This window comes from Cebus imitator, unplaced genomic scaffold (genome assembly GCF_001604975.1).
Source record: "Cebus imitator isolate Cc_AM_T3 unplaced genomic scaffold, Cebus_imitator-1.0 Scaffold108, whole genome shotgun sequence".
Classification (NCBI taxonomy): domain Eukaryota; kingdom Metazoa; phylum Chordata; class Mammalia; order Primates; family Cebidae; genus Cebus; species Cebus imitator.
The window spans coordinates 3,856,156-3,882,575 of NW_016107423.1; the positions used below are offsets into that span (position 1 = coordinate 3,856,156).

At 36.0% G+C, this 26,420-nt stretch overlaps 1 protein-coding gene across 12 annotated transcripts in view; it reads left to right on the forward strand.

Moving 5' to 3' along the window:
* Positions 1-26,420, forward strand: part of NBEA (neurobeachin) — a 707,023-nt gene that overhangs the window by 637,452 nt on the left and 43,151 nt on the right. For all 12 annotated transcript variants that reach the window (XM_017537954.2, XM_037741813.1, XM_017537951.2 and 9 more), the window contains 2 exons: positions 4,703-4,855; positions 26,239-26,406. In XM_017537954.2, coding sequence (XP_017393443.1) covers positions 4,703-4,855; positions 26,239-26,406 — 321 coding nt within the window. The remainder of the gene's footprint in view (positions 1-4,702; positions 4,856-26,238; positions 26,407-26,420) is intronic.

Consider the following 26,420-nt stretch of genomic DNA (forward strand, 5'->3'; position numbering starts at 1 on the left):
TGCTATGATGGGACATGCAAGCATACATTAATAAATGGAGAAAATAATCGTTGCTATGCAGAAATTAAGACAGAGTAAAGTCATATAGAGTGACTGGGTTGCTATTTTAAAAGGCAGAATACAGAACATAAGAGCAGGAAACCTGGATTTAAAGTATCTGGTCTTGATTTTTGGCTTTACCACCTATTTGCAGTGCAGCCGTTAGCAAATTACCCACTCAGTCTTTGCCTCAGTGTTCATGTCTATAAAATGAGAATAATGAGAATACCTACTTCACAAACTTTTTGTGAAGATTAAGAAAATATATGTAAAGCACTTGGAACAGTGCCAAGACATAGCAAGGTACCAAAATGAATGTTACCTGCTGTTTTAAAACAGAATGACCACAGGTAACATTTAAGTTGATTACTCGCCTTGGCACACAGATGTAGTAATTATCCTCTTGCACATAACCGGCTGAATCTCAGAGATGAAACACTCATCTTCTTTGGTTTATATTTTTAAAACAACAGATCTTTTCAATAATGGAATTGTGAATATAAATTATACTAATGTTTTGTGTTTACATACTATTAAATAAAAATTGCTATTTGAAACATGATTGTAAAACAATAAAACTGAGACCAAAACATTCCCCACTCTGCTGCTTCAGCTACCTCCACCTAGACTTTTTGTGATTTCACTTCCTCTACTATCCCCTTCAGAAAACTCCAGACTATCCTCAACTCTAGACTTCAGGTTAAGAGAGCTTTAGTGACTGATACCTCTGGTGTTTTGAAACCTCTAGGGGCTTTGCAAATAAGCTGCGCTTCAAGAGTTTCTATCTGTGTTTAAAACATGTCTGTTTAGTGATTGTTCCCATTATGAGAAATCTGGGAGAGTTTCTTTGTCTCTTCAAACATCAAGCCTCTAACAGCTTACACCAACATCTTAGTTAATGGCCTAATTTATGACCACATTTTGGGTGGCCTGATAAGAATGGAGCCAACAGAAACCATCCTTACTTAGGAGGTTGTCCTGAAGGCCCTGGTAACACTACTTCTTTCTATGACTAGCCCCATTTAGAGCCTCCTTGAATGTTCCTACTGGAGTATTCTTCCTCCTGCCCTTCTAAAGAACCATCAAGACAGATCTTTCTAGGCCTGCCTTGTTCTTTGGTGGAGGCCACATTATAGTGCCATTCTTTCTAGAGTGCCTAAATGCAAATGAAGTTAGTCTTCTGCCACTTCTGCAGTTTGGGAACAAGTCTGATGGCAACTTTAAAATCAACTTTTTCTGTATTTAAGTTGAGCGATTTTATACTTTTGAACCTTTTAAATATAACTTGAATAAGCAAGATAACATTTTGTTAAACAGAAAAGTTTCCCCTTAAAAGGCAGATTTCATTTCAGGGTTCATATCCTTTCCCTTTTATTTAATAAAGTTCTTCATTGACTCTTTCCCCATCTTGAGGCATTTTTCCAACCATCTGCATATTCCCCAGAAGATTTCTAGTCTTATTAAAATAACTTCATCCAATATCTTTAATAGTTTAATATTTAATGAGCACCTGCCTCATGCAAAGAATAGCACCAAGAGCTACGAGGGAGCCAACAAAACATAAACCTCACGAAATGAGGCTCAAAACTTTGCATTTGTCCAGATTTTATTCATATTAAAACTGCATTTTCCCAAACTTTATTCACATTAATAAATATGACATCCTATGTTTTTTGTGCCTTTGTGAATCTAACTTAATGACTTTCAGTGAAATTGCTTTGTAGTGGTAAGGAGGTTAATAATGACCACATATTTTATACAGGAAAGAATGAGAAATAATATATGAAAAACATTATGGAGTGCCAAGTTGGTATAAGATAAATTAAGACTATTTGAGTTGATAAATGAAACTAAATATATTTTGCTATATACATGTGGAAGTATACATTCCTCTCTGCCTGTAAGGAAGCTTCTACAGTCTCATTATAGAGATAGGAGGTGAGCACAAATAACTGCTGAAGGGCAGTAAGGGAAATACCTGATTTATGTGAGTCTAGTACATGTAAATCCCCTCTCAACCCAGCAACTGCACAAGCTCACATTCCTTCCCACTTTGGACCTTTTGGGGTGTTATTGTGTCACATGAAGACCAGGTCATATGCAAATAGCAATAGTCATTGCCTTCTCTGTACCTTTTACTAATTCCTCATGTTTTCCCACACAGTAAGAGCAGAAGAAAACTATATATTTTACGTTAATACATTGAAGTCATAAGATAATAATATGCATTTCTGAGTGGGTGCCAATACGTGAGAACAGCAGTGATTCTTTACTTCTACTCTCCAGTCAGCGATCATACCAAACTGTTCCTTCTGTGACTGTCATGTTTGCCCAGCCTGGAAATAAAACTCACGATAGTCATTGCTGATAGAATAGTCATCGCTGAGGCGCCCTTTAGCCTGTCTTATCCCTCAGTTAAACTGTATCGGTTTTGGCAAATAAACGTGTTTTCTACCATACGGTTTTTCTTTCAGCTCTTATCCATTTCCCCTGTCACATTGGAGTCATTGAAAAGTTATATTAATTTATATTAATTCCACTAGAATTCTCTTTTTCCTTTGTCTTGTACATAGTTTATTGTTGATACACATTTGGCTCTTGGTGTGAGCCATGTAATTAATTCCCTTTCTTTCTACACACTCTTGGCTCCACAACTTTATTTCCTCATCCCCATTTTTCTGCTGACCCTGGCTGCTGTGCTGCAGATTTCCCCTTTGGTGAAGTTCCACAGTAGGGCCCCTTTCTCTCCACACTTAGCAGTTTCCCTTCTCTCTTCCCTCCCTTCCTCCTCCCTACACATGCATAACACTCCATATCTCCCCATTCTCCAATCTCTCCTTTACTTTGTCACACAGCATCTTGCTATAAAACAAATTTGACTTAAGTTTTTAATAACCAATATGACAAAATCCAAACAGCCTATCCTTCAGAAAACTTCCCTCGTCATCTGGCCTTATCTGCCTCCCACCATCTCATCCCTCCTTTGTCTTGATCTATTCGCAATATACCCTATGCTCCTCCTGTGCTCAGTTTCTCACCGCCCCATAGTACTCTCTGAGGGTGCCCCGCCCCCTCTCCTGGTTTTCATCTTAGCCATGATCCAACTCCAATGTCCATCTCCAATGAAGTCTCTCCTGACTTTCCCAGAGTCCCCTGCTGTTTCCTCCCAGCTCCCTTCTTCCACAGCTGCTGTTGTGTGTTATAACCATCTGGTTCTACATCTGCTCCATAGGCTGGACTATGAATTACTTGACAGTAAGGCCGTGTCTTACTCATTTTTTGTTTCCTGAGTACCCATCACAGTTTCTGGTACTAAAAACCTTTACTATATGAATAAATAAATGTCAGAGAAATATGTAAAAGATTTTAGAAAGATTTCTATTTAAATAGAAGAAAACTGTGATTCTTAAAAAGCAAAGCTGCATTTATCCAAAAAAATCACTTATATAGAGATCCGTTGATGCACCCATAATTCTGGAGAAAATGAAAATGTGTATTTTTCTTATGGTTCACAGGGATCGTCATAAGAGTAATGGTCAGATTCACACAGAGCATTACTAAAATGAACACCCATTTATAACAGATATGTTCATTTTAGTGGGAGAACTCATGAGGAGAAAGATTTTATATATGTTTTTTCTAGAAAGTTAGGGATTCAGTGTACTGGAAGACCTCAATATCTGGTGGTTTTAATTTTTTTCTATGAATCCCTAGAAAAGACTACAGTGAGAGTTAAATTTCAGGTGCTATGCCATCAGTGTTGGTCATATTACACAAATAAAGGTATAGCCTTACAAACCTATCTTGGTATTTGAAAAAAGATTATATAAATGGTATATATAAAAACTGTAGTAGTTTGCTTTAATTTTCTCCCAATAACTTTTTAAAAAACAACAACAAACAAAAACTTTAAGGGTATTAAAATTAGTTCATTTCTGTATCAGATTTATTCTAAAGAAACATAAACCTCAAATTAGACATCGTGCATCAAACACAAGTTCACCTTAAATGCAGTTGTTTATGCTACACTTATGTATAACACAAGTTATCTTTGCATCCAATTTACTGAAAACCTGTCATTTATATGGCAGGCATTAAATATTTAAAACTGATTATCATACTACATATCATCTCTTATTGTGTTCATTTATAGATATAAAAATACTTTATCAAGTGAAAACTATAGTCTCTTTATAAAAATCACATATTGTAATTGTCAGTATAGTTGAAAAGTAGAAAATATGTGATCTGTTACAAATACTGGCAATTGATTTTTAATTTGGATAGTTTATTAATTTTCAGAAAAGGTTTTTACACAACATAGACTTGTTATATAGCTTTACCTATTTGTTTTCTAATGCTATTGTGAACAGTTGTTAATTTGTATACTAATTTCTCTTCATTAATTTATGGGAGGATAAGATTGAAAATGGGTAACATTTTAAAATATCATTTATCATAAACATAAATTTTCAAGTAAATTTTTCACAAGAAATGCCTCTCTCAGATCTTTAAATAAATAAATGAAGAATATAATAGAATTAAGTCATAAAATATTCATTTTAAGAAGTTATTTTATTCCATTTATAATTAATAAGTTAATAGTTTCATACAACTGATCTTTATAAAGTGGTTTAATATGCTTCATTTTTATTCCTGATAGGAACTAATTCCAGAGTTCTACTACCTACCAGAGATGTTTGTCAACAGTAATGGCTATAATCTTGGAGTCAGAGAAGATGAAGTAGTGGTAAATGATGTTGATCTTCCCCCTTGGGCAAAAAAACCTGAAGACTTTGTGCGGATCAACAGGATGGTAAGAGAGATTTTGCTTTTGCTTGAGCAGTCATCAGGAAGTTAACGTATTCTGTAGTTTTGTTTTGTCCTGATCTTTACTATAATATTACAAATTGCCACCTTACATCTGTTAATACAATGTTAAAATTTTCCGTAAAAAAAGAAAGCATTTTACTGTTGTCTTGACAGCATTGCTTATTGTGGAGTGGATTTTCCTTTCATGAGGACCCATAAAGCAATGGTAATTCAGTTATGTTTGCTCCCTTAGGAGAAGACAATCAGATGAGCATCTGTGACTAATATAACGTGTTCTAAAGTGCTTAAAATAGATGCCCATTTCTTGGTTTTGTCTACTGACTAAATCTGAATACTTTTTTTTTTACTTATAAAAATACTCAAAACAGAAAAAAAATTCATTTATAACATATTTCTATGTGGGATATTTATGCTGTGAAACTTACTTGTAGTATAAACATTCTGAAATAGAAAGCGCCTTTTTTTTTAAAGACGGTTTCACTCTTTTGCCGGGGCTGGAGTGCAGTTGTGCAATTGTAGCTCACCGAAGCCTCAAACTCCTGGGGTCAAGCAGTCCTCCCACCTCAGCCTCCTGAGTAGCTGGGATTATAGGCACATGCCACCATGCCAAGTTAATTTTTTTTTAAGATTTTTTTGGTAAGATAGGATCTCACTGTGTTGTACATGCTGGTCTCGAACTCCTGGGATCAAGAAATTCTTCTACCTGGGCCTCCCAAAAGAAAATATTATTTTTAAGTTGCATCACAGATATCTGGTGTTCAAATGAGAAATGTATAAGTAGAATGTTACATATGGGAATTTGATGGGTTTTAATACATTTTACCCATATTTAAGGAGATTTTAATCCCAACGTGGTTACAGTACATGACCATAAACAACTTTACAAAACAACCTCTCTAGTATACTGTTGTTCTCGGTCAGTTGAGGAACTACATCAATAAAACCAATGACCTAAAATATATTTTTAACCCTGTTTCACTAACTCCTAAGTTTTTGCACCTGTTTGATAAATATGTTTTATTTTGTTTTGACAGCTTGTTTATTTGAATCAGAATTCAAATAAGGTCCACACATAGTGAAGGAATTCACATATTCCTTAATCCTCTTTTTTTTAAAGAGTTTAATTGAAATATAATTCATATCCTATACCAAGTCACTCATCATTTAAAGTTTAAAAAAATAATAAAACAATGTGTATTAGTCCAGTCACAAAGTTGTGCAACCATCACCACAATCAATTTAAGAGCATTTTTATCACCTCATAGAGAATTCCATACCTTTTAGCATCTTCCCTGATTTTCCCTGATTTTCCTGTTCCTGCCAGCTAGCCCAAGGCAATCACAAATCTACTTTATATCTCCATAGATTTGCCTATTCTAGACATTTCATATAAACAGAATCATAAAATATGGGGTTCTCCTCCCTTTCACTCGATTTTATGTCACTTTTCTTTTGCACTTCACTGTCAGTCACACATTTCCTTCTATTTTGGAGCTATATTTTCTGTCTCTAAGAACTATTTCACTTTTAATGTACTTTATTTTAGAAGGTTGCTGATGTAATATACCTATGCTTAAAAGCATCATCTAGATAATCTGCAATCTGGTCTCCCCCCCTTTTATTTTTTTTAGAAAACTTCATGTTTTGCATAAGTCTTATTGCCAATCTTTCTCACTTCTGAACCTGCTAAATTGGCACTTTCAGATATATGGAGTTATTTCATACTATTCCCTTGAACAATAGCTTATTTCTTCAATTTTATATTTTTACTGTGAAGGACTTATATTTCAGTAATTTATACGTCTGAAAATTAATTTCTTTTTAGAATTGGTATTCCATCATCACACTATCCTTACATACTTGAATGCTATCTAAAAATATCAGTGTAAGGATACCAGCTCTACAAATGCAACCCTAAAAGCTCACTGTATATCAATATCTCTCAATCACATCATTCCATTGTAGCTCCAGGGCTCAGAACCCTGCCTGGCACATACTAGTTGGTCAGTAAATATTTCTGAGTGAATTAATGAATTATAGAGGTATAGTAATCTCATTGCAGTCTGCATATAGTCTATTAAGTCCAAACTAGTCAAACTGAATGAATCCTTCACTCAGGCAAGCAAAGTAGCCAATAGTTGTTGGACCAATGCTTCTGTTGGTCATGCTATTGAACAGAATTATCATATGGGTGCTGATAATAAGTGCCTCTTACCTGTCAGGCATTAGGGTAGGCACTTGATTTTTTTTTTAAACATTCATTTTACAGATAAGAAACATGAAGGCCAGACATGTTTCATAATTTATCCATGGCAGAGCCCAGGTTCAAGTACAGGAAAGTTTTAACTCCAAAGTCATACTCTTTCCAGTATGCCAGCTGCCTCTGATATCTCTTCTTTGTGAAATTCTTTGAGACTATTGGATTTCTACTTTTAGGTTTATAATTGTCAATCAAGACCTTATTTATTTTCTTTAACATTGCGGATATGGTTAATTCAGATCATTCACAGATAAAGACTGCAAGTTTACTAAGCTTAAATATGCATTAAAGAAAAATAGAGTAGTTATCTTTATTATCCACTGGATATCTTACATTTGTTAATTTGCTAATGTTTACTGATAATGTACCAGGAAATGCATATGACGGTTTTTAGACTTCTAAATATGCAGTGATGCAGACTGGGTGAGCAGGAGGCCACTGTGGTTTCCCAGTCCCCAGACTAGGCCACACTGCTTGCTAGGAGAAAGTACTATTTTCCATGGTACCTGTTCCATTCAGCATAGAGATAACTTTAGGAAAGGGATTTGCCTTCTTAATAAAAGGCTAAAAGTTTGAGAAGAAAGTTTTAGGATGAGGGAAGTTTTGCTATAATACAGGGAAAGGACATAAGTTTTTAAATTTTGAGGAAATAGACTCTCATTTATACAATCTAATTAACGAAACTGTGTATGGAAAGCATAGGGATAAGTATTTGGCGTTAGCATTTTTTAAAGCAGTTATCTAAGATCAGTTTCTCATTATTGTTACTTACACAGAGACTTTTTTGTATTGAAAAGAAGCCATTGGAGAGAGAGTGTGAATGTCTCCTTTCAGTTTTTGCAACAACTCCTTTATCTTGCATTACCAATAGCAAATTTCAGAGAGAAGAGGAGGAACTAAGTATTTTAAGTAGTACTCAATTATAATGCATGTAAATAAAACTCCAGAGAAAGCCTGGGCAGAATGCTCTTTGGAAATAGGAACACAGCTAGTCAGTGGTCTTGGTGAAAAGCTGCCTGCTCTGTAAATGAGCCAGTCGTAACAAAGATAGGTGGAAGTAAAGGTCCTCAGTGATATCTCTTTTTAGGAGTATGTCTGCACTAAAGCTTCCAAATGCAGACGTAGGAAACAGTGGACTAAGTGATCAGTCAAATGCCTCCAGATTCGTCCACTGAAAAAGAATTTGTCCGCTATGAAAATTGGTCCCCCCAGTTTTTCCTCCTCCTTATTGTCCTCTCTGCTCATAGCTCACGCTGTCTTCTTAGCTGTTATACTGTGTTCATTGCTTTACCTGATTAATAGACATGGCAAAACAGGACTTTAAAGATAAATTGGCAAAACCTCATCTCTACAAAAAATAGCCAGGTGTGGTGGTATGGTGTCTGGTCCCAGCTACTCAGGAGGCTGAGAGGGAAGGATCATTTGAGCCTGGCAGGTTGAAGCTGCAATGAGCCGAGATCATGCCACTGAACTCCAGCCTGGGCACCAGAGCAAGACCCTGTCTCAAAAGAATAAAATAAAATAAGATAAATTGGCATTCAACAAATGGTGCTGGAAAAATTGGTGCTAGAAGAGTTGGATATTTATATGCAAAAAAGGATGGGGAAGGTTTCAGTCCTTATATCACACCAAATAAAAAAATTAACTCAAAATGGATCATGGACCTAAGTTGGAAACCTTAAATTATAAAACATCTAGAAGAAACAAATACGAGGAAATCTTTGTGACCTATGTTAGCAAAGATGTTTTAGATATGGCAACAAAAGCAAAACCGATAAAAGGAAACATCGATACACTGGACTTTCTTTGAACACTAAGAAAACTAAAAGACAAGCCACAAGCTGAGAAAAAATATTTCAAAACACATCTAAGAAAGGACCAGGATCTAAAATATATAAAGAGCACCCAAAAATCAATAAAAATAAAACAATAATTAGATAATTTTTTAAAGGAAGGGCAAAAGAATTTTCAGCAAAGAAGATATATAGATGGCAAATAAGCACATGAGAAGCTGTTCCATATCAAAAATTAATACACAAATTAAAATTAATCAAACAAACCACAGTAAGCTACCATTACACATTAGAATGACTTTTAAAAATCAAAGAGGGAAAAGAAAACTTGGACGTTCCAAGCCCTGGTAGAGATACGTAATAGCTGAAACTCACACATCCTGCTGGTAGAAAACAGTTTGGTAGTTTCTTATAAACACACATCAGCCATACAACCCAACAACCCTACTCCTTGGTTTTAACTCCCCAGAAATGAAAATTTATATTCACACAAGTACATGAAAGTTTATAACAGTTTTATTTGCTTTCATCAAAAACTGGAAACTACCCCAATATTTCTCACCTGGTAAATGGATAAACAAACTAAAATAAGTGATGGCAACTCCATATTATGGAGTACTAATTAGCCATAAAAAAGAACCAAGCAGTGACACATGTAACAGAATCACTTTCTTGCTGTCACTCAGATGATACCAAAACATTTCTAATGGCTTTATTAAAGTATACGTTATATATCAAATAATTTACTTGTTTTCAGTGTACAATTTAATGATTTTTAGTAAATTTTCACAGTTATATAACCATCACCATAGTCTAATCTTGGAATATTTTCACCACCCCAGAAAGATCCCATGCCCACCTCCAGCCCAAAGCAACCACTGATCAACTTTTTATCTCCAAAGGTTTGCCTTTTCTGTATATTTCATATAAAAATAGCTGTACAATATGTGTTCTTTTGGGTTTGACTTCTTTTACTTTGAGTAGTTTTTTAGATTCATCCATGTTTTGGCATGTATTAGTACTTTGCTCCACATTTTACATAACAGTATTATTTTATGTGGAATATCACATTTTGTTAACCCATTTATCAGTTGGTGAGCGTTTGATTTGTTTCTACTTTCTGGCAATTTTGAGTAATGCTGCTATGAACAGTCATATACATTTTTCTCTGTAAACATACATTTTTATTTATTTGGGGTATAGACCTAGGAGTAGAATTGCTGGATCATATGATAAATTTATGTTTAACTTTTTAAGAAACCGCCCAACTGTTTTTCAGAATGACCTTACATTCCCCAGCAATGTATGACAGTTCCAGTTCCTCCGTATCTTCACTCCCACTTGTTATTACCTGTTTTTTTTTATTACAGCCATTCTAGTGAATGTGAAGTAATACCTCATTACAATTGTAATATATATTTCCTAGTGACTAATGATATTGAGCATCTCTTCATGTATTTATTGAATGCTAAAACCTTTTTATTTTTAATAAAACATTTAGTGATTCATTATAGACACAGAATTTGTGTTCTTCATAGTCAAAGAAGTTTATATGCCCTCAGAATTAATAGTTTTATTACTGATGCGCCTAAATGAAATAAAAAAGCCCCTCTTTCTTTTATAGACAATTCCCCAGGACAATATCATACCCCAAATTTTTTGAACGTAAAAAAAGCTGATAATGATTATGGATGAGAAACTATCAAATACTTAGTGTTGGTATAAGCTAAACAAGCAAGACCTACCTATAGCTGTAGAAAATGCTACATTCAACTAGTAGCATGTTGGGTTGTAATGCAATCCAACTAAATAAACTTTCCAAATAAATGAAGTTTCTAGGTTTCCCTAAGTGAGAACCTTTGTGAAGCATTACGGTTATCTGTTAAGTTTTATTTTATTTTTAATTGACAGTTAATAATTGTTTATTGGGTATACTGTGATGTTTTGATACATGTATACAAATCAGAGTAGTTAGCATATCCATCATCTCAAATATTTATTATTTCTTTGTGGTAAGAACATTCAAAATCCTCTTTTTAAGCTATTTTTATATTTGTGTGTGTGTATATATATATATATATATACACACACACACATGTATATGTATGTAGTTATGTATGTAACTATAGTTCTAATTTATATAACTATTTATATATAGTTATTATTAACTACAGTCACTTTGCTGTGCAATAGAACACCAGAGTTTATTCCTCCTAACTGTAACTGTAATTAGTTTATTCCTCCTAATTAACTGTGGAGTTAATTCCTCACTCCACCCGGTGACCAGCATCTCCCTTTTTCCCATCCATATCTGCCCATCACCCTCTGGTAACTACAATTCTACTCTCTACTTCTATGAGTTTGACTTTTTAGAGTCCATATATAAGTGAGATCATACAGTATTTGTGTCTATGTGCCTGGCTTATTTTATTTAACGTAATATCCTCCAGGTTCATCCATGTTGTCACAAATGACAGAACTTCCTGTTGTTTTTAAAGCTGAATATTATTTCATTTTGTATATATACCATATTTTTTAGATCTACTCATTCATTGGTGGACACTTAGGTTGTTTCCATATCCTGGTTATTATGAATCATGCTGCAGGGAAAATGGGAATTCCTTTGGTATACTGATTTCAGTTCCTTTGGGTAAATACCCAGTGGAATGGCTGGATTTATATGGTAATTCTATTTTTAGTTTTTTGTTGTTTGTTTGCTTCTTTGTTTTGAGACAGGGTCTCACTCTGCCCAGACTGTAGTGCAGTGGTGAAATCAGCGCCCACTGCAGCCTTGAACTCCTGGGCTCAAGTGATCCTCCCACCACAGCCTCCCAAGCAGCTGGAACCATAGCTGCATGCCACCACACCCAGCTAATTTTTAAATTTGTTATAGATATGAAAGAGTCTTGAACTCCTAGGCTCAAGTAATCTTCCCATCTGAGCCTCCCAAAGTGATCGGATTACAGGCGTGAGCCACAGGGCCAGGCCTATTTTTTTTTGAGGAGTCTCCAAATTATTTTTCAAAATGTCTTTACTAATTTACGCCACTACTAACAGTGTAGTTGTTCCCGTTTTCTCCATATCTTGGCCAACACTTATCTTTCATCGTTTTTATTATAGCCAATCTAGCATGTGTGAGGTGATATCTCACTGTGGCTTTAATTTGCATTTCTCTGATGATAGAGATGTTGAACATTTTTTCATATGTCCATTGGCCATTTGTATGTCTTCTTTTGAAAAAGAATTGTTTATCTTAAAACTTTGCCCATTTTTAATAGGGCTATTTGTTTCCTAGTTACTGAGTAGTTTCCGTTCCTTGTATTACGGTTATCTTTCTAAAATTTATTACTACTTTGTTCCCTGCTTTTTTACACAAAGGATAATACTTAATTTTTCACTTTAAAAAGTTGAGTTTATCATCCCGAGTACCCAGTTATTCCATGAAGTGATATAACTCCATGTCTATTATTTTCTACTTTCTTCTTCAGACTGTCAGCTGTCAGCACAGTTCCCTTTAATATCCTTCAGCCATACTGATGAAAATTGGTTGTTTACAATCTCTTCTAGACTATAAAACCAGATAATTCATTGTATCAAGGCCTTATGATAAGGCTTAAGAATCAGTCAACTGCTCAGTGAGACCCTACAGGAAATGTGAATTTTGTAGCTCTGATAGGGAGTGACTTTAGCTTCTACCTCAAGTTTCATTGGCCACTGGATGATTTGGAAGTTGTGTATTGAAAGATAAAGTGACAAAACTGTCTTTAGTAGGTGAATGCTACTACAGGCAGCACCAGGTTAACACTCCTCCTTCCATGCAGATAGCTGTCTGGCTGGCCTAGGGCACTCTTCTCCCCTAGTGTAGCTGCTTGGATTTCTTTCTCTTCTTTCCTCATTCCAAGACTGACTTACTGACAACTGCTGCAAATCAGAATGGATACCCTAATCTTAGCCACCTTACCCCATACCCTAGTGATAGTCCTTAGTCATCCCAATATGAAACTTGACCAGGATTTAATAATGGCAATGATAGTGCTTATAGACTATGGCATTTTTTGAGTGTTTATTCTATGTCAGAAACTGTGCTAGAACTTCAGGTGGATCATTGTTTTAATTCTTAAAAAAATTGTTTTGGGAGGCCGAGGAAGGTGGATTGCTTGAGACAGGAGTTCAGGACCAGCCTGGGCAACATGGTGAAACCCCATCTCTACTCAAAATACACACAAAAAATTAACCAGGCATGGTGGTGCATAGTCCCAGTTACTCAGGAGGCTGAGTGGGAGAATCACCTAAGCCCAGGTGGAGGTTGCAGTGAGCCAAGATCACACCATTGCACTCCAGTCTGGGAGACAGAGTAAGACCCTGTCTTAGCTGAGAGAAGATAAGTATTAACCTGAAACCTATTGAGCTAATTTTTTTTTTTTTTTTGAGACAGAGTCTCACTCGGTTGCCCCAGCTGGAGTGTAGTGGCACAATCTCAGCTCACAGCAACCTCTGCCTCCTGGGTTCAAGTAATTCTCCTGCCTCAGCCTCCCACGTAGCTGGGATTATAGGCGTGCACTACCACGCTCAGCTAATTTTTTGTATTTTTAGTACAGACAAGGTCTTACTATGTTGGCCAGCCTGGTCCCGAACTCCTGACCTCAGGTGATCTGCCCACCTCAGCCTCCCAAAGTGCCATGATTACAGGCGTGAGCCACCACACTTGGCCCCACTGAGGTAAATTTACATGCCAAATACCACCAACTTATCAAGGTGTCAGTGTTCTTATTTATAGTCTCCAGGATAGGTAAATGGTGGCAAGAGGAGCTGTGGAGAAGGAGAGGGTAAAGAAGAAGAGAAAGAAATCAGAAGCTAGTTCCATGAGGTGAGCAGAAGATGGGAAGAGATGAGTGAGAATTGATCCAAGACCAGTAGCTTGGGTCCAGCCCCAGCAGCTGTTGAGACCTGACTGTCTGTGGACCCTGTTTCTATCTCTTACCCTCCACCCTCACCCCATAAGGCTTCCTTTCACTGCCAGGAAACCCTCGACTTACAGCTGAGGAAGTACCAGCTTCCTCTGCCCATCTGGTATGAGAGGAATGGTGTCCTCCTTCAATTCTACAAATAGAAGAAATGATATTCATTTACATTCTAAGCTTTGTAGTCATGGGCTTTTAGAGCTGGAGTACACCTTTATTTGAATGAGGAGACTGAGGCCTAGGAAGGCAAAGTGGTTCATGGAAAGTCTGAACCCAAGTGCTTTTCTAACCATGCTTGGTGTCACAGGTTGGAACTCTGAATGTAATGTCCTCTAGATCCGTCTTAAAGTCTGTAAAATTCCACCTGTATTTTGAATTAAATATGACTTTATAGATTGACTTGTGAATAAAACCATAGTAGAATAATACTGTTTCTACTGCAACATATATTCCAATCACCAAATTATAAAGGAACTTTGGAATATCCTGTTTGTTGTTTGCAAACTGTATCTGCGCTTGGATGGCCTCCAAACACCTAATTGTGGCCCAGACTTACAATTCAGTTTTCATCGATGACACTCTGGCCTATCGCAGTATACATGTGATCACTACACAGGTTTTCTTTTAAAAAGTCTCTTTAAAAAACATGATTCTCACCAGACGGTTTCATGTCATTCATGTTTTAGAGAATTAACAGATTATTCATTGAAAGGAATCGCCTGCAGAAATGGTTTAATAGTATAAAGACAATTTAAACTCTGAAGTAGGTTTTCCCTCTTACTGTTAGAATAAAACACAGGAATACAAATTTGGAGTAACAATTTTTAAAATTTATAATTGCTCAGAGTACTTATATTGCACATAAATTAAATATAACGAATAACTTACTCCTGATACCAATATGACCAGTTTAAAAACTGACTTCTGTTTATATATACTTCTTACCTGTTTTAATTTGTCTTTGTAACATCTGAAGTACTGATAAGCAGACTTTTTAATCAAAGTGTGCTTCTTTAAAATAAGCCTCACTGTGTAGCAGCCCTGTAAATACATATTCATCCAGTGAGCTGTGTGCAGTGCACTAGGAACTGTAAGGATTGCATATGTAATCAGTGAAGCCATTGTGCCTCAAAGATTTACTCTCACATATTCAAAGGAATTCAGTTTTACAACTGACTAATATAAGAAAGATACATATTGTGTATCTCTGGAAATATAAAACATTCTCAGAAATGAATAGCCCATTTTTATTATAAGTAGTAAGTCCCAACTTGTGTTCACGAAAAAATGAAAGAAGCAAGGCACTGCAGTTTCCCTATATTCTAAACCAAATTCCTGTTATTTCGTCATAGGAATTAAGAAATCTGGTAAGACATGTGAACTGAACCTTTATTCCATGGAGCAAAAGGCTTTATACAAAATTCTGCATATTCGGGGTAAACTGCCCCAGTCTTTGTTCTCTGCATCACCTGGAAGCAGTGCCAGGTGAAATGGATCACATGTAGCAGTGCCTCACTTGAAATGTGCTTGTTTCCATGTTGTGCTTCTTGGTTTTCCTTGAAGGACCCCTACAGAATAGAAAGGGACAGCCACCTTATGTATCAGCAAAAAGCTGTATCCGTAACACCTATAGCAGCCATTCTTAGTTGCTTCAGTATTAGAGCTAAAGGACAAGCCCAAACTGCTGCCTCTGGGAACTGTCTTAAGCGTCACTACAAAGACATCCTGTGAAATGTGCCTGCATGACTCTGCAGCTGCTACTCTCTCTATGTCTCCTGTGCTGCTTCAACTTGAAGTTTTCCTTCACAGCACCTTTTTCATCGTTTCTGTTGCTCCAACTTCTGGTTGGTTTTCTCATCCTACTTGTGGGAAATGATCATAATGATCTCTTGCAGAAATAATGTCAGCTATCTGTGTTAAAACTAGAAAATGTAGGCCGGGTGCGGTGGTTCACACCTGTAATCCCAGCACTTAGGGAGGCCGAGGTGGGCAGAACGCAAGGTCAAGAGATCAAGACCATCCTGGCCAACATGGTGAAACGCTGTCTCTACTAAAAATACAAAAATTAGCTGGATGTGGTGGTGCATGCCTGTAAACCCAACTACTGAGGAGGCTGAGGCAGGAGAATCCCTTGAACCTGGGAGGCAGAGGTTGAGTGAGCCAAGATCTCACCACTGCACTCCAGCCTGGCAACACAGAGCAACTCGATCTCCAAACAAAACAAAACAAAACAAAACAAAAACTAGAAAATGTAACCAGTTATCTACATAGGTTCATACTTGCTGAAGGAGTGTTTATTTCATGAGTATTTCTGTAATATACAAAACATAGGCACTAATATAAAATATCAAGTATTTGCATTTTCCATAAATTCCGTAAATATAGGCTTTATTTTTTATGTTGTCTTGTAACTTTAAAAGTTTCTAAGTTTATATTGGCTGGGTAATTCATACAGGATTTAGTTCTTATGAAATAGGTTTAGAGAAAATGTGCTCTAGTATATTTATAATTTTGACTAGGATTATCTTCAGTTATTTGAAAGAATTCTTTGTAATGAGCCTAAAGTATAAAATGAAAATGTCATATATCTCAAAGAAATGACATTCACAGTGGTAAAAAGCCTCCATTTCTTTGTATGGATTAGTAGTCTATATCTATGAATATTCCCTCCCTCTTCTTTCAAACTATCATTAAGAAATTCAAGGCAAAGATGACAAAATGTTATTGAAAGGGATGTCATTGATTATTAAATGTCCAGCTTTATTATTGCATGGCAGCAATTGAACAGCAGGTATTTGATGCATTTGTAGCAGACTTTACATGTCTACAACCTCATTTCCTTTTCTTATTTTTTAAAAATGAAACAGTACTTTGTTGTTTAAGTTATGGACAATAATATATATAATTGGTTAGAATTGTTTGTTTTGTAAATACAGTGCCAAGAATTGTATTTCACTGAAGAGCTGTTTACTCTCACTAGAAAATCTGGAAAAGTGATATGCACACTTTTAGTAGACATTTCAATAAATTCTAAGTGCAGTAAGTTTATACATCAAGAATAGGTTTAATTTATCCACATGAAGCTAGGCTTATTACAACTGACTTACTCATGAAACATTAATAAAGCATTGTGTTTAGTTCTAACCTGATTATAATCTGACCTTCTGACAAAGGACAGAAATAGAAAGTATCTCTGATAACACTAACATAATGCTGGGTTCATTCATCATAATCTAACCTTTTAAAAATTTGTTTAAGAAAAAGGCCCTTGCACGGATGTGCATTGATAATCTCCTCCAGCCCTCAGCCCAACAGATTCCTGGTGCTGCTGGGCCAATTGCAGGCCGTCTGCAGTCAGCAGAGCATGCACAGCAACTGAGGCAGGTGAAGCCGAGTTCCAGCGTGGCTCTGTTCTTACTGTATTGCAGCCTTTACAAAGTGTCTGTATTTCAAAGAAAATGTTTCCTTTTTAAGCTGGGATTTTTTAAGTAGATCAGACCCCAAATGCAAATGTAAAAATTTGCATTTGGGCTCTGATCTACTTTTTTTTTAAACCCAGCTTAAAAGAGAATTTTAAGCAAATAACATAAGAATTTTTGGAAGTCTTATGTAGAAATTTCAAATACTGAGATAAATATCTTGTGTTTGAGTGCCAGCTCTGGAACACCTATTAAGCCACGTGTTGTGCTGAACCCTGTTAACTTCAACAGGGATGGTGCCAGGTTCTAGAGGCCAAAGAAGAGACCCAGAGCCATGACATAGGGTTTTACTGGTGACTTACCTATGGGGAAAGAGTCCCGTGGTAGCAGGCTGGCAGGAGACCCATGTGGCTCAGTGGCAGCAGGATAGACAGGAGAGCTGCAACCACTTGGAAAAAGCCTGCTGTTTATATTGCATTTTCACTTTCGCTTAACACCCCCCCACCCAACCGCAACAACTTCCATCTGGCAACCTTCATTTAACCCAAAACAAAGGGCCTTGATTCCCAGTATGGCCCGTGTTCCATGAGATGGGCCAGTGAGGGCTCAGATATTCCTCATAAATAAGAAATGGATCTCCAGGTTGGCCAGCCTGATTCCCTAGCTTGGGACTCTCAACTGCATTCAGGTGTGTCTGCCGTAAAGGGTCATTCTCAAGGTTTGCTCAAGTCATCACTGTCAGGTGCAGCTTACCATATACCATGGCACTTGGAAATAAGACACCCTATCTCTTGGAACTGCAGTGTCCTCCTTATTTCCAAAATTGAGGACTTATTCATTCCGAAAGCCTTTACTGAGAGCTAGTTATGAGCAAGGCATTATGGAAAATACAAAGAATGGCCATGGGTCCTACTCTAAGTAAAGCTAGAGAAATTCCTTCATTCATTCCACAGTTATGAAGAGGACATCGTGTACTTTCATCCTACTTTGGGCTCTTAGAACACAAGGATGAGTGAGTGGCTTCAGAAGGTGCCACTCTAGTTAGGAACACAGGCAAACAAACAGTTCCAGTAAACAGTGGTAGTGTTTATTCAGTAGATACCTGTTGAGTGTTCTGGGTACTGTTTTATGTGTTTGCAAGGATCCCTGCCCTCCTGGAGCTTACTTTTGATCAAAGGGAGACAGTTGATAGACAGTTTTTTAAAAATGAAATATCTAGTATGTTAGAAGGTGGTTGGTGCTAGAAAATAACACTGGACGGAAATGGGACCAGGAGTACCTGCAAGGGAGAGAGGTCAGGACAGTCTCCCTGTAAAGGGAGGTTAGAGGTAGGCCTGGAGGAATGGAGGGAGGGAGCCAAGTGACTCTCCTGGGGAAAGAGCATCTTGGGCAAAGGGAACACTGGAGCAAAGGCTCTGTGGCAGGGATGTGCTTGGCAAGGAGGCCAGTGAGCAGCATAGGGTGAGCAAGTGGGCACACAGTAGGAGAAGAGGACTGAGTAGTAATTGGGGAGCATCACACAGGGTCTTGAAGGCCATCATAAGTACTTTGCCTTTTTACCCTGAGTAAGATGTAAAGTCCTTGCAATGTTTTGAGTAGAAGAGTGACTGATCTTCCTTGTGTTTTGAAAATATCACGTTGGCTGCAGTGTTGGGAATGAATGATTCTACAAGGGTAAAATCAGGGAAACCTGCCAGAAAGTATTATGAGAGATGATGGTGTCTTGGACTGGGGGTAGCAGTAAAAGTAGTAAGAAGTTACTAGATCTGGGTATATTTTAAAATTTGAACCTATAGCCTCCCTCTGGGACTTCCTACCAATGGCTGTTTTCCCTCAGGTTTCTCTGATCTTACAGAGGCAGGTAAAGTGTGGGGGATGATCGTGTGGAGTAGTGATGGCTACAGCAGCGAGACAGATAAATCCATCTTAGCAAAACATGTTAGAGAGTTCTGCTAAGTTGAAATCATGAGCGTTTAGTGCCTGTTGTCAACTTGGCCCTTTAGCAGAAATTCTAAGCAGAGGAAAAAGCCAGAGTCAACATTACAGTCCACAATATTATAATCTTTTTCAGGACATCAAATGCTTATTCATCTATGTGCCCTCCAAGGCTAACATCTGACATATGGTAGGTGGTCAGTAATTTGGGGCAGGAGACAGATTAGACTATATTCACCTTGTTTATTTACATTTCAGTGGGATCTACTGTCAGAGATCAGAGGTTTTGTCTTGTTTATCACAGTATCCCAGGGCCTAGAACACTGCCTGGCACATAACAGGTGCTCCATGTTGAATGAATGAATGAATGTTTGAAATGCTCTTCTCCCAGATGTGCTTACAGTTCATTTCTTCTTCGGGGTCCTTACTGGTCACAAACTCAGGGAAGCCTTCCCTGGCCTCCTCCCCTGATTTAGCAATCCTCCCCTCCCCACTACACATGCTCCCTAACTCCCCATCCTGTGACACACCCTGTATCTTACTAATTATCTTAGTTTTTTGTTGGTTTCCTCCCACTACAGTGTAAACTCCGTTGCAGGGACTTTGGGTTTTTTGTTCACTGCTATAATCTTACAATCTAGAAGAGGGTCTGTTACAAAGCAGATGGTCAATCAGTATTTGCTGGGTGAATGAATGAGCTTCTTCCCCAGCCCCGCCCTCATTCCTGACAGTTCTTTTATTCCTTCCTCTTGTGACCATCACATTTTTCCATTGCTTTAATTAATAAACCTATAAATATTTATTAAACAATTATTACCCAATGATAGGTTAAGAGTTACGGGAAATGCAAGATAAGAATTAAAGTCCCTTTCTTCAAAAGGCTTACTTTTGAGTTGAGGATATACTGTTAACTTTTGAAACAATGAAGTGCTAATTGGCAGTCATCCCATTCATTTGTACAGTACCTCACAGTTTGTCGTAAAATGATTTCACAAGTAAATTTGCATGTGTTGTCTTCCTCTATTAAGTAGCAGAACGAAACTGATGAAAAGTGTTGAGTAGAAATTCATTGAGAAAACAAGCGAGAGCTGAGGACACAAGAAGCAAACACTGAACTTGAGTAAGAAGGATGGGTAGGTCTTCAAAAACAAGCGGAAAGATAATGCTTTCAAGTTAGAGAGAAAGAAAGCAAAAGCTCTGAGGTCATACCAGCTGCTGTGAGTCCAAGGGCTGTGAAGTGTCTGTACTAGGGGAGCAAATGATTTATATCAGGAAGTCCTGAAGAACAGTGGGAAAAGGTGGGATGGAGGTTTGAAAGGCCTGAGTCAGACAGGTTATGCTGAGAGGAGCAGTGGCAGTTTGGTAATAGAGAATGGCAATGTGGACATGATGGCTTGACAAGTCTGTCCCACAGGCAGGGCACCAGACAGACTGGATCACAGAAAAAGTTTGAAGTCTGTTGTAGTAACCCATGTGGAGGGCTATGAGGGCCAGAAATAATCTATATTATATAGCCAGTAAACAGCCAAGTACTAGAATGATTTAAGCCCCTCAAAATAAACATCAAAGACAACTATATTGTCTCTATTTAAAACAGTTGAATTATTAAAGTTGTAATAGCTGCAACTTCAGCTTAATTATCAAAAGAAGCTGGCATAGACACTACAGAAATGACAGTATGGCTTTCTGAATATCCACGTGAATATATGCAACTCTACTTAGAGAATTGTTTAATCCCAAAACCAGATTTTTGAGGTAATGAGAAAAAGGGATGGGAAATAAATATTTTTGCTCTGGTCTAGAAGAAGACATGGATATTTAATATTCTTAAATTTTAAAATTCAGGAGAAATACGGTCACCTCACAGTTAAATTCAGTAGCCTACTTTCTTTTATCATAAATTTCAGAGAAGCTTTTCTTCCAAACCTGCTAAAGAAAGAATTCTGTGCCATCTAATACTCATAGGACAAAATAGAAATTAGAATGAGGGAAATATTATCCATCTAAGAGATATCCTCTCTAGTTTAAATATCACTCTTTATTTCCTTCCTTGCATATCCCCAGGGTAGAGCTATGGATTGGGAACTGGTTTATCTAGGCTTAGCGCAATTTCTTCTGCCTTTAGATACATGGCGGGAAAACAAAGCTATTAACACCATTATGACACTAATAGCTTAGTAATCAAGTATTTCTTTATATTTTTCCAATGTAAGCATTGTACTAAAATCCTGTTTCAAAAGTGCAAAATGGGTTTGTATATAAAAACAGTTCTGAAAAGAACTAAATAGGTACCAGTGACTGGTCAATAGTGTTTATAGTAAACAGTCTTAATGTCAAGCTTCAGCTTTAGATAAGTTGTTATATTTTAATTATTGGTAGCTAATGTTCCATTCTAAGATATTCATTTGATTTTGAACTACATTTAGCTTTTAAATGTATCTTCCTTTCTTTCTGCACAGTAAGTAACAAGATAAAAAATTTACAAGACTTTGTTTTACCTCCTACCTCATTATTTCTTTGTCATTTAATTTTATAACAAAACAGGTAAAATTTTTTAATTATAATTAATTATTGATTCACTATACTGCTTCTCTAATATATAGAATAGAGTAAATAGCTATAGACATAAATATTTCAAAATTTAATTAAAGATGATTATGGATACCTATGAGCTAATACATTTTAAAACTGAAATGGATGAATGCTGAGAAAAATATTTAAAATGTCAAAATTGAGACTTACAAGACTTATGGAAATTTAAATGGTAAAATCTTCTCATTCCCCCCAAAAATTCAAGACCTGTATTATATTACAGGTAAATTCCACCAAATTTTCAACAGATAATGATTTCCTTTTCTTATACAAACTGTTCCAGGAAACATGGAAAGCTGTCCAGCTCATTCTATGAGGCTAGTTGGATCTTAATTCCAAAAATACTGAAGGGGAGAAAAAAGGGAAAAGAAATTAAGGCTCATTTTATGTATGGCTATAAATATAAAAATTCTAAACGAATTATTATTAATGTTACTAAATGTTTGTGTGTATGCCTGTGTGTGTGTGTGTGTGTGTGTGTGTGTGTGTGTGTGTTGCATCAGGACTAAGTAGAGTTTAACCCTTAAGATCAGGAAAAGGACAGGGATTTTCCATATCACCACTGCTGTTTTACATAGTTCTTAAAGCTAAGAACAATTCTATAAGAAAAAACGAAGAAGTTGTAGATATAACCAGTAAGAGTTGCTAGAAACACAATCAACTTTTAGGAATCATTAGCATTGTTCTACATCATTGATAACCAAGTATAAAAAAATTTTTTTAAAACATTACAGTTACATCAAAATTTATGAAGTATCTGGGAGTAAACTTAACCAAGAAAAATAAAACTTTTTTGGAGAAAATTTTAATTTTTAACATTAATAAAGGACATAGAAAACGATCTGTATATATTGAGATATTTGGAGATCTTGGATGGTAAAACCTAATGTCAGTGTTCACAAATTAATTCATAAACTGATTGGCATTTCAATTCTTTTAATATATCTATACACTTATTATAAAAGTTACAAAGAAGAATAAATGTTCCTGAATAGCCTAGTTAATCCTGAAAAAAAGAATAAATTCTACCACATATTGAGATAGATAAGAAATAAAGATAATTAAGATAATAGATATGAAAAATATAGAAAGCTGGACACACGCGTTTGCAGACATGATAGATACATAGAAAAGAGAGCAAAAGAAAATAAAGATAATTAATAAGCTAATAATAAAAATGAAAAATATAGAAAGCTGGACACACACATATGTAGACATGATAGATACATAGAAGAGAGGGCAAAAGAAAAGAGTGAGGAAGGAGGCTAGGCTGCTTCTACATAGATTATGATATTATCTGTAAATAATGGCAGTTTTATGTCTTTGTTTCCAATATATATTCACACATTCAAGATAACACAATACATCTCTGAGAAAAGGAATTTTTGTTTAATAGTAGAACTAGATTAATTAAAGACCAAAATATGAAAAAGCAAAACCATAGATATAAAGCTAATTGATCAAAATATAGTTATCTGTAATTCAAGACAAAACCCCAAAGCATAAACATTTTTAGAACATAATTTGATGATCTCAAAATTAAGACAACACATGCAACAAAAGAACATGGAAAAAGTTAACAGATATATGACATTTGGGAGAATGCATTTGCAATGTTTCAAACCAACAAGGAATTCTTATCTAAAATATATAAGTCAGGCTGGGTACAGTGGCTTAGGTCTGTAATTCCAGCACTTTGGGAGGCCGAGGCAGGCAGATCACGTGAGCTCAGGAGTTCAAGACCAGCCTGGGCAACATGGCAAAACCCTGTTCCTGCAGCACAAAAATACAAAATATAAAAATACAAGAATTAGCTGGGCATGGCGATGCATGCCTATAGTCCCAGCTACTCGGGAGGCTGAGGTGGAAAGATCACTTGAGCCCGGGAGGTGGAAGTTGCAGTGAGCTGAGGTTGCATCACTGCACTCCAGCCTGGGTGATAGACTGAGATACTGTCAAAAAAGTAATAATAATAAAATTGAATACATAAATCAACAATATAAAGGCAAGAACCTCCATTGTTTAAATAGGCAAAAGATATGAACAGGAAATTTATAGAAAAGGAAACCCAAAAGACCAACAAGCATGTTAAAAAGATGTCAAATCTATTAGTAATTAGAGGAGTAAAAATTAAAGCCATGAGATATTATTTTGTATCTCTTATACTGGCCAAAATTAGAAACCTGAATAATACTAAGAGTCAATGCAGATCTGGACATATAGAAACTGTCCTGCCCTGCTAGAGAGTGGGCACTGATGACTCACATTAAGTATGCACTCCCAGTTCTACTCCAGATTATAAATCCCAAAGAAATTCTTACAAAGATCCAAAGGGGCCTTTTTCATAGCCTCGTGTCATGGGGATTAGAGGCAGCCTGGTGTTTGTTACCAGGGAGTTTTGTGCAGCCGCAAGAAGCAATGGGCTAGTCACACAGTGACACAGGTAGATTTTTAAAATAATACTTAATGAGAAAAGTAAGGAACAAAATGAAATTTTTAACCCTATATATTTTTAATAGTTCAAAAGCATATCCACAAAAGAATGAGGAATATTTTATAAGGGCACATGTAAACATTAAATACATTACAGTTATTGCCTATGGAGGTGGAAGGAAAATGAAAATAGGAGATGGAGATAAAAGAGAAAAAACACATTTTAAAAGCTCAAATTATTGAAGAGTCATCATTCCCACTGCCACTCATGATTGCCTTAGATATTTTATTCAATAATGATTTTACTCTAATAGAGATAATAGTAAATTTCATCAAACTTTTCTTTAATGATACCTATAAGATATATTTGTAATGAATGCTGCTTAGCTTGATCATGTTGGTAAAATCTTCCTTTAAATTATGTGTCTGATTCCACAACTAATTTGAATTCCTGTGAATAGACTTGAGCAATAGTTACTCAATAATAAACCTCTATTTATTCGTTTTTAAAAATCCTTTTATTTATTGTATCAGACACTAAAAATGTTACTAAATAATTAGCTGACCTTTTTTCTTAATTGAATAATTATAGAGAATTGACAAAATTATTTATACAAATTGATCAAATTAATATAGACATAATACAGAATTTTAACCATCTCTTCTTTCGTACTTTTTTCTCATTTCCTATGTTCCACTCTGAACTGTTATTTCAAGATCGATGAGATAGACAGTATAGACATTCTGTTTAGCTTTAGTACGGAAACTCTGTTCTTTCATAAAATGTCATTGTTTACATTGCTGAATGAGAAACATCCACACTAATTGGTGTAGAAGAAATACAAAAAAAAATTGAAAGGAGTAAATCAGGAAAGGGTTTGAAAGGAACAAATTACTAGTTACATGTGATCACAGGAAAAGTTGAAAAGTATTATTTATAATAATGTAGATACTTAAAAAATGAAAAGCAGTTTTCAGTGATCTAATTTAAGAAATAATTTATTCATTAAGTGAATTCCAAATTGGTTTCAACACCATAGAAATCACAGAGAATGACTTTATTCACATATTTAGTGACAGCCATAATTTAGAAAATTGTCTTATATGACTATGCAAAGCTGAAATTTACAAAGCTAGATGTACAGCTTTTTTTCATGTTTTTGAAATTGGTGTCCTCTTTAAATCAATAGGAATTTGATGATAAATGACTGCAGTGAGAGGCGTAGCAAGCCATGTACCATCACTGCTCATTTCACGGACCTGAGCAAGACTCCCTACCTGCCTGTCAAGATACCTCTAGGAAGCGTCTGACGGCTTCTTAGGATGTAAAAGGGCCTTTATTTTTTTTCTGTTTATGGAAGCTTAGTGTGGCCCTTGACTCTTAGTAATTTACATTTCTTTCCCATTAGCTAGCAAACATCCAAAATTGCCCAGTGATTCCCAAACTTTGTAGTAGCTGAGTTAATTCAGAGCAGAAGAAGGACATTCCCTTCTAGTCATCTCAGAGGTAAACTGGAAGACTTCAGGAAGGAAAATAAATGTATTTCAGAGTTTCTCATCAAATTGCTTAATTTCAAACTAATATTTAAAAATGAGAAATGAAATTGTTGTAACATGGTATTAAAAAGAATATTTTAAATTATTTTTCTTTTAAACATGAGTATGTTTTTATAAGAAATTTATTTATATTTAATTCATATTGTGTACATAATGGAGCCAAGAGGAAATTTAGTATTTTAGAAAGAGAAATTTTTCGTTTAGGTCTCTGTGTTTTCATTTAGGTCTCTGTAAAATACTACTGGGTAGTATTTTTCCATTTCTAGGAACTGAAGATCTGATACATATAAATCAAGTATAGGAATGTAAAGAGCATATTCTCCTTTTTTATACATAATATTTCAAAGTTAAAAAAAAAGGATATGAAGGTCTACTAAGTTTTCATGGTCTCTCGCTTCTTTCTTGACTCATTTCAGGCCCTAGAAAGTGAATTTGTTTCTTGCCAACTTCACCAGTGGATTGACCTTATATTTGGCTATAAGCAACGAGGACCAGAAGCAGTTCGGGCTCTGAACGTTTTTCACTACTTGACTTATGAAGGCTCCGTGAACCTGGATAGTATCACTGACCCTGTACTCAGGGAGGTAGGTGTTAAGTC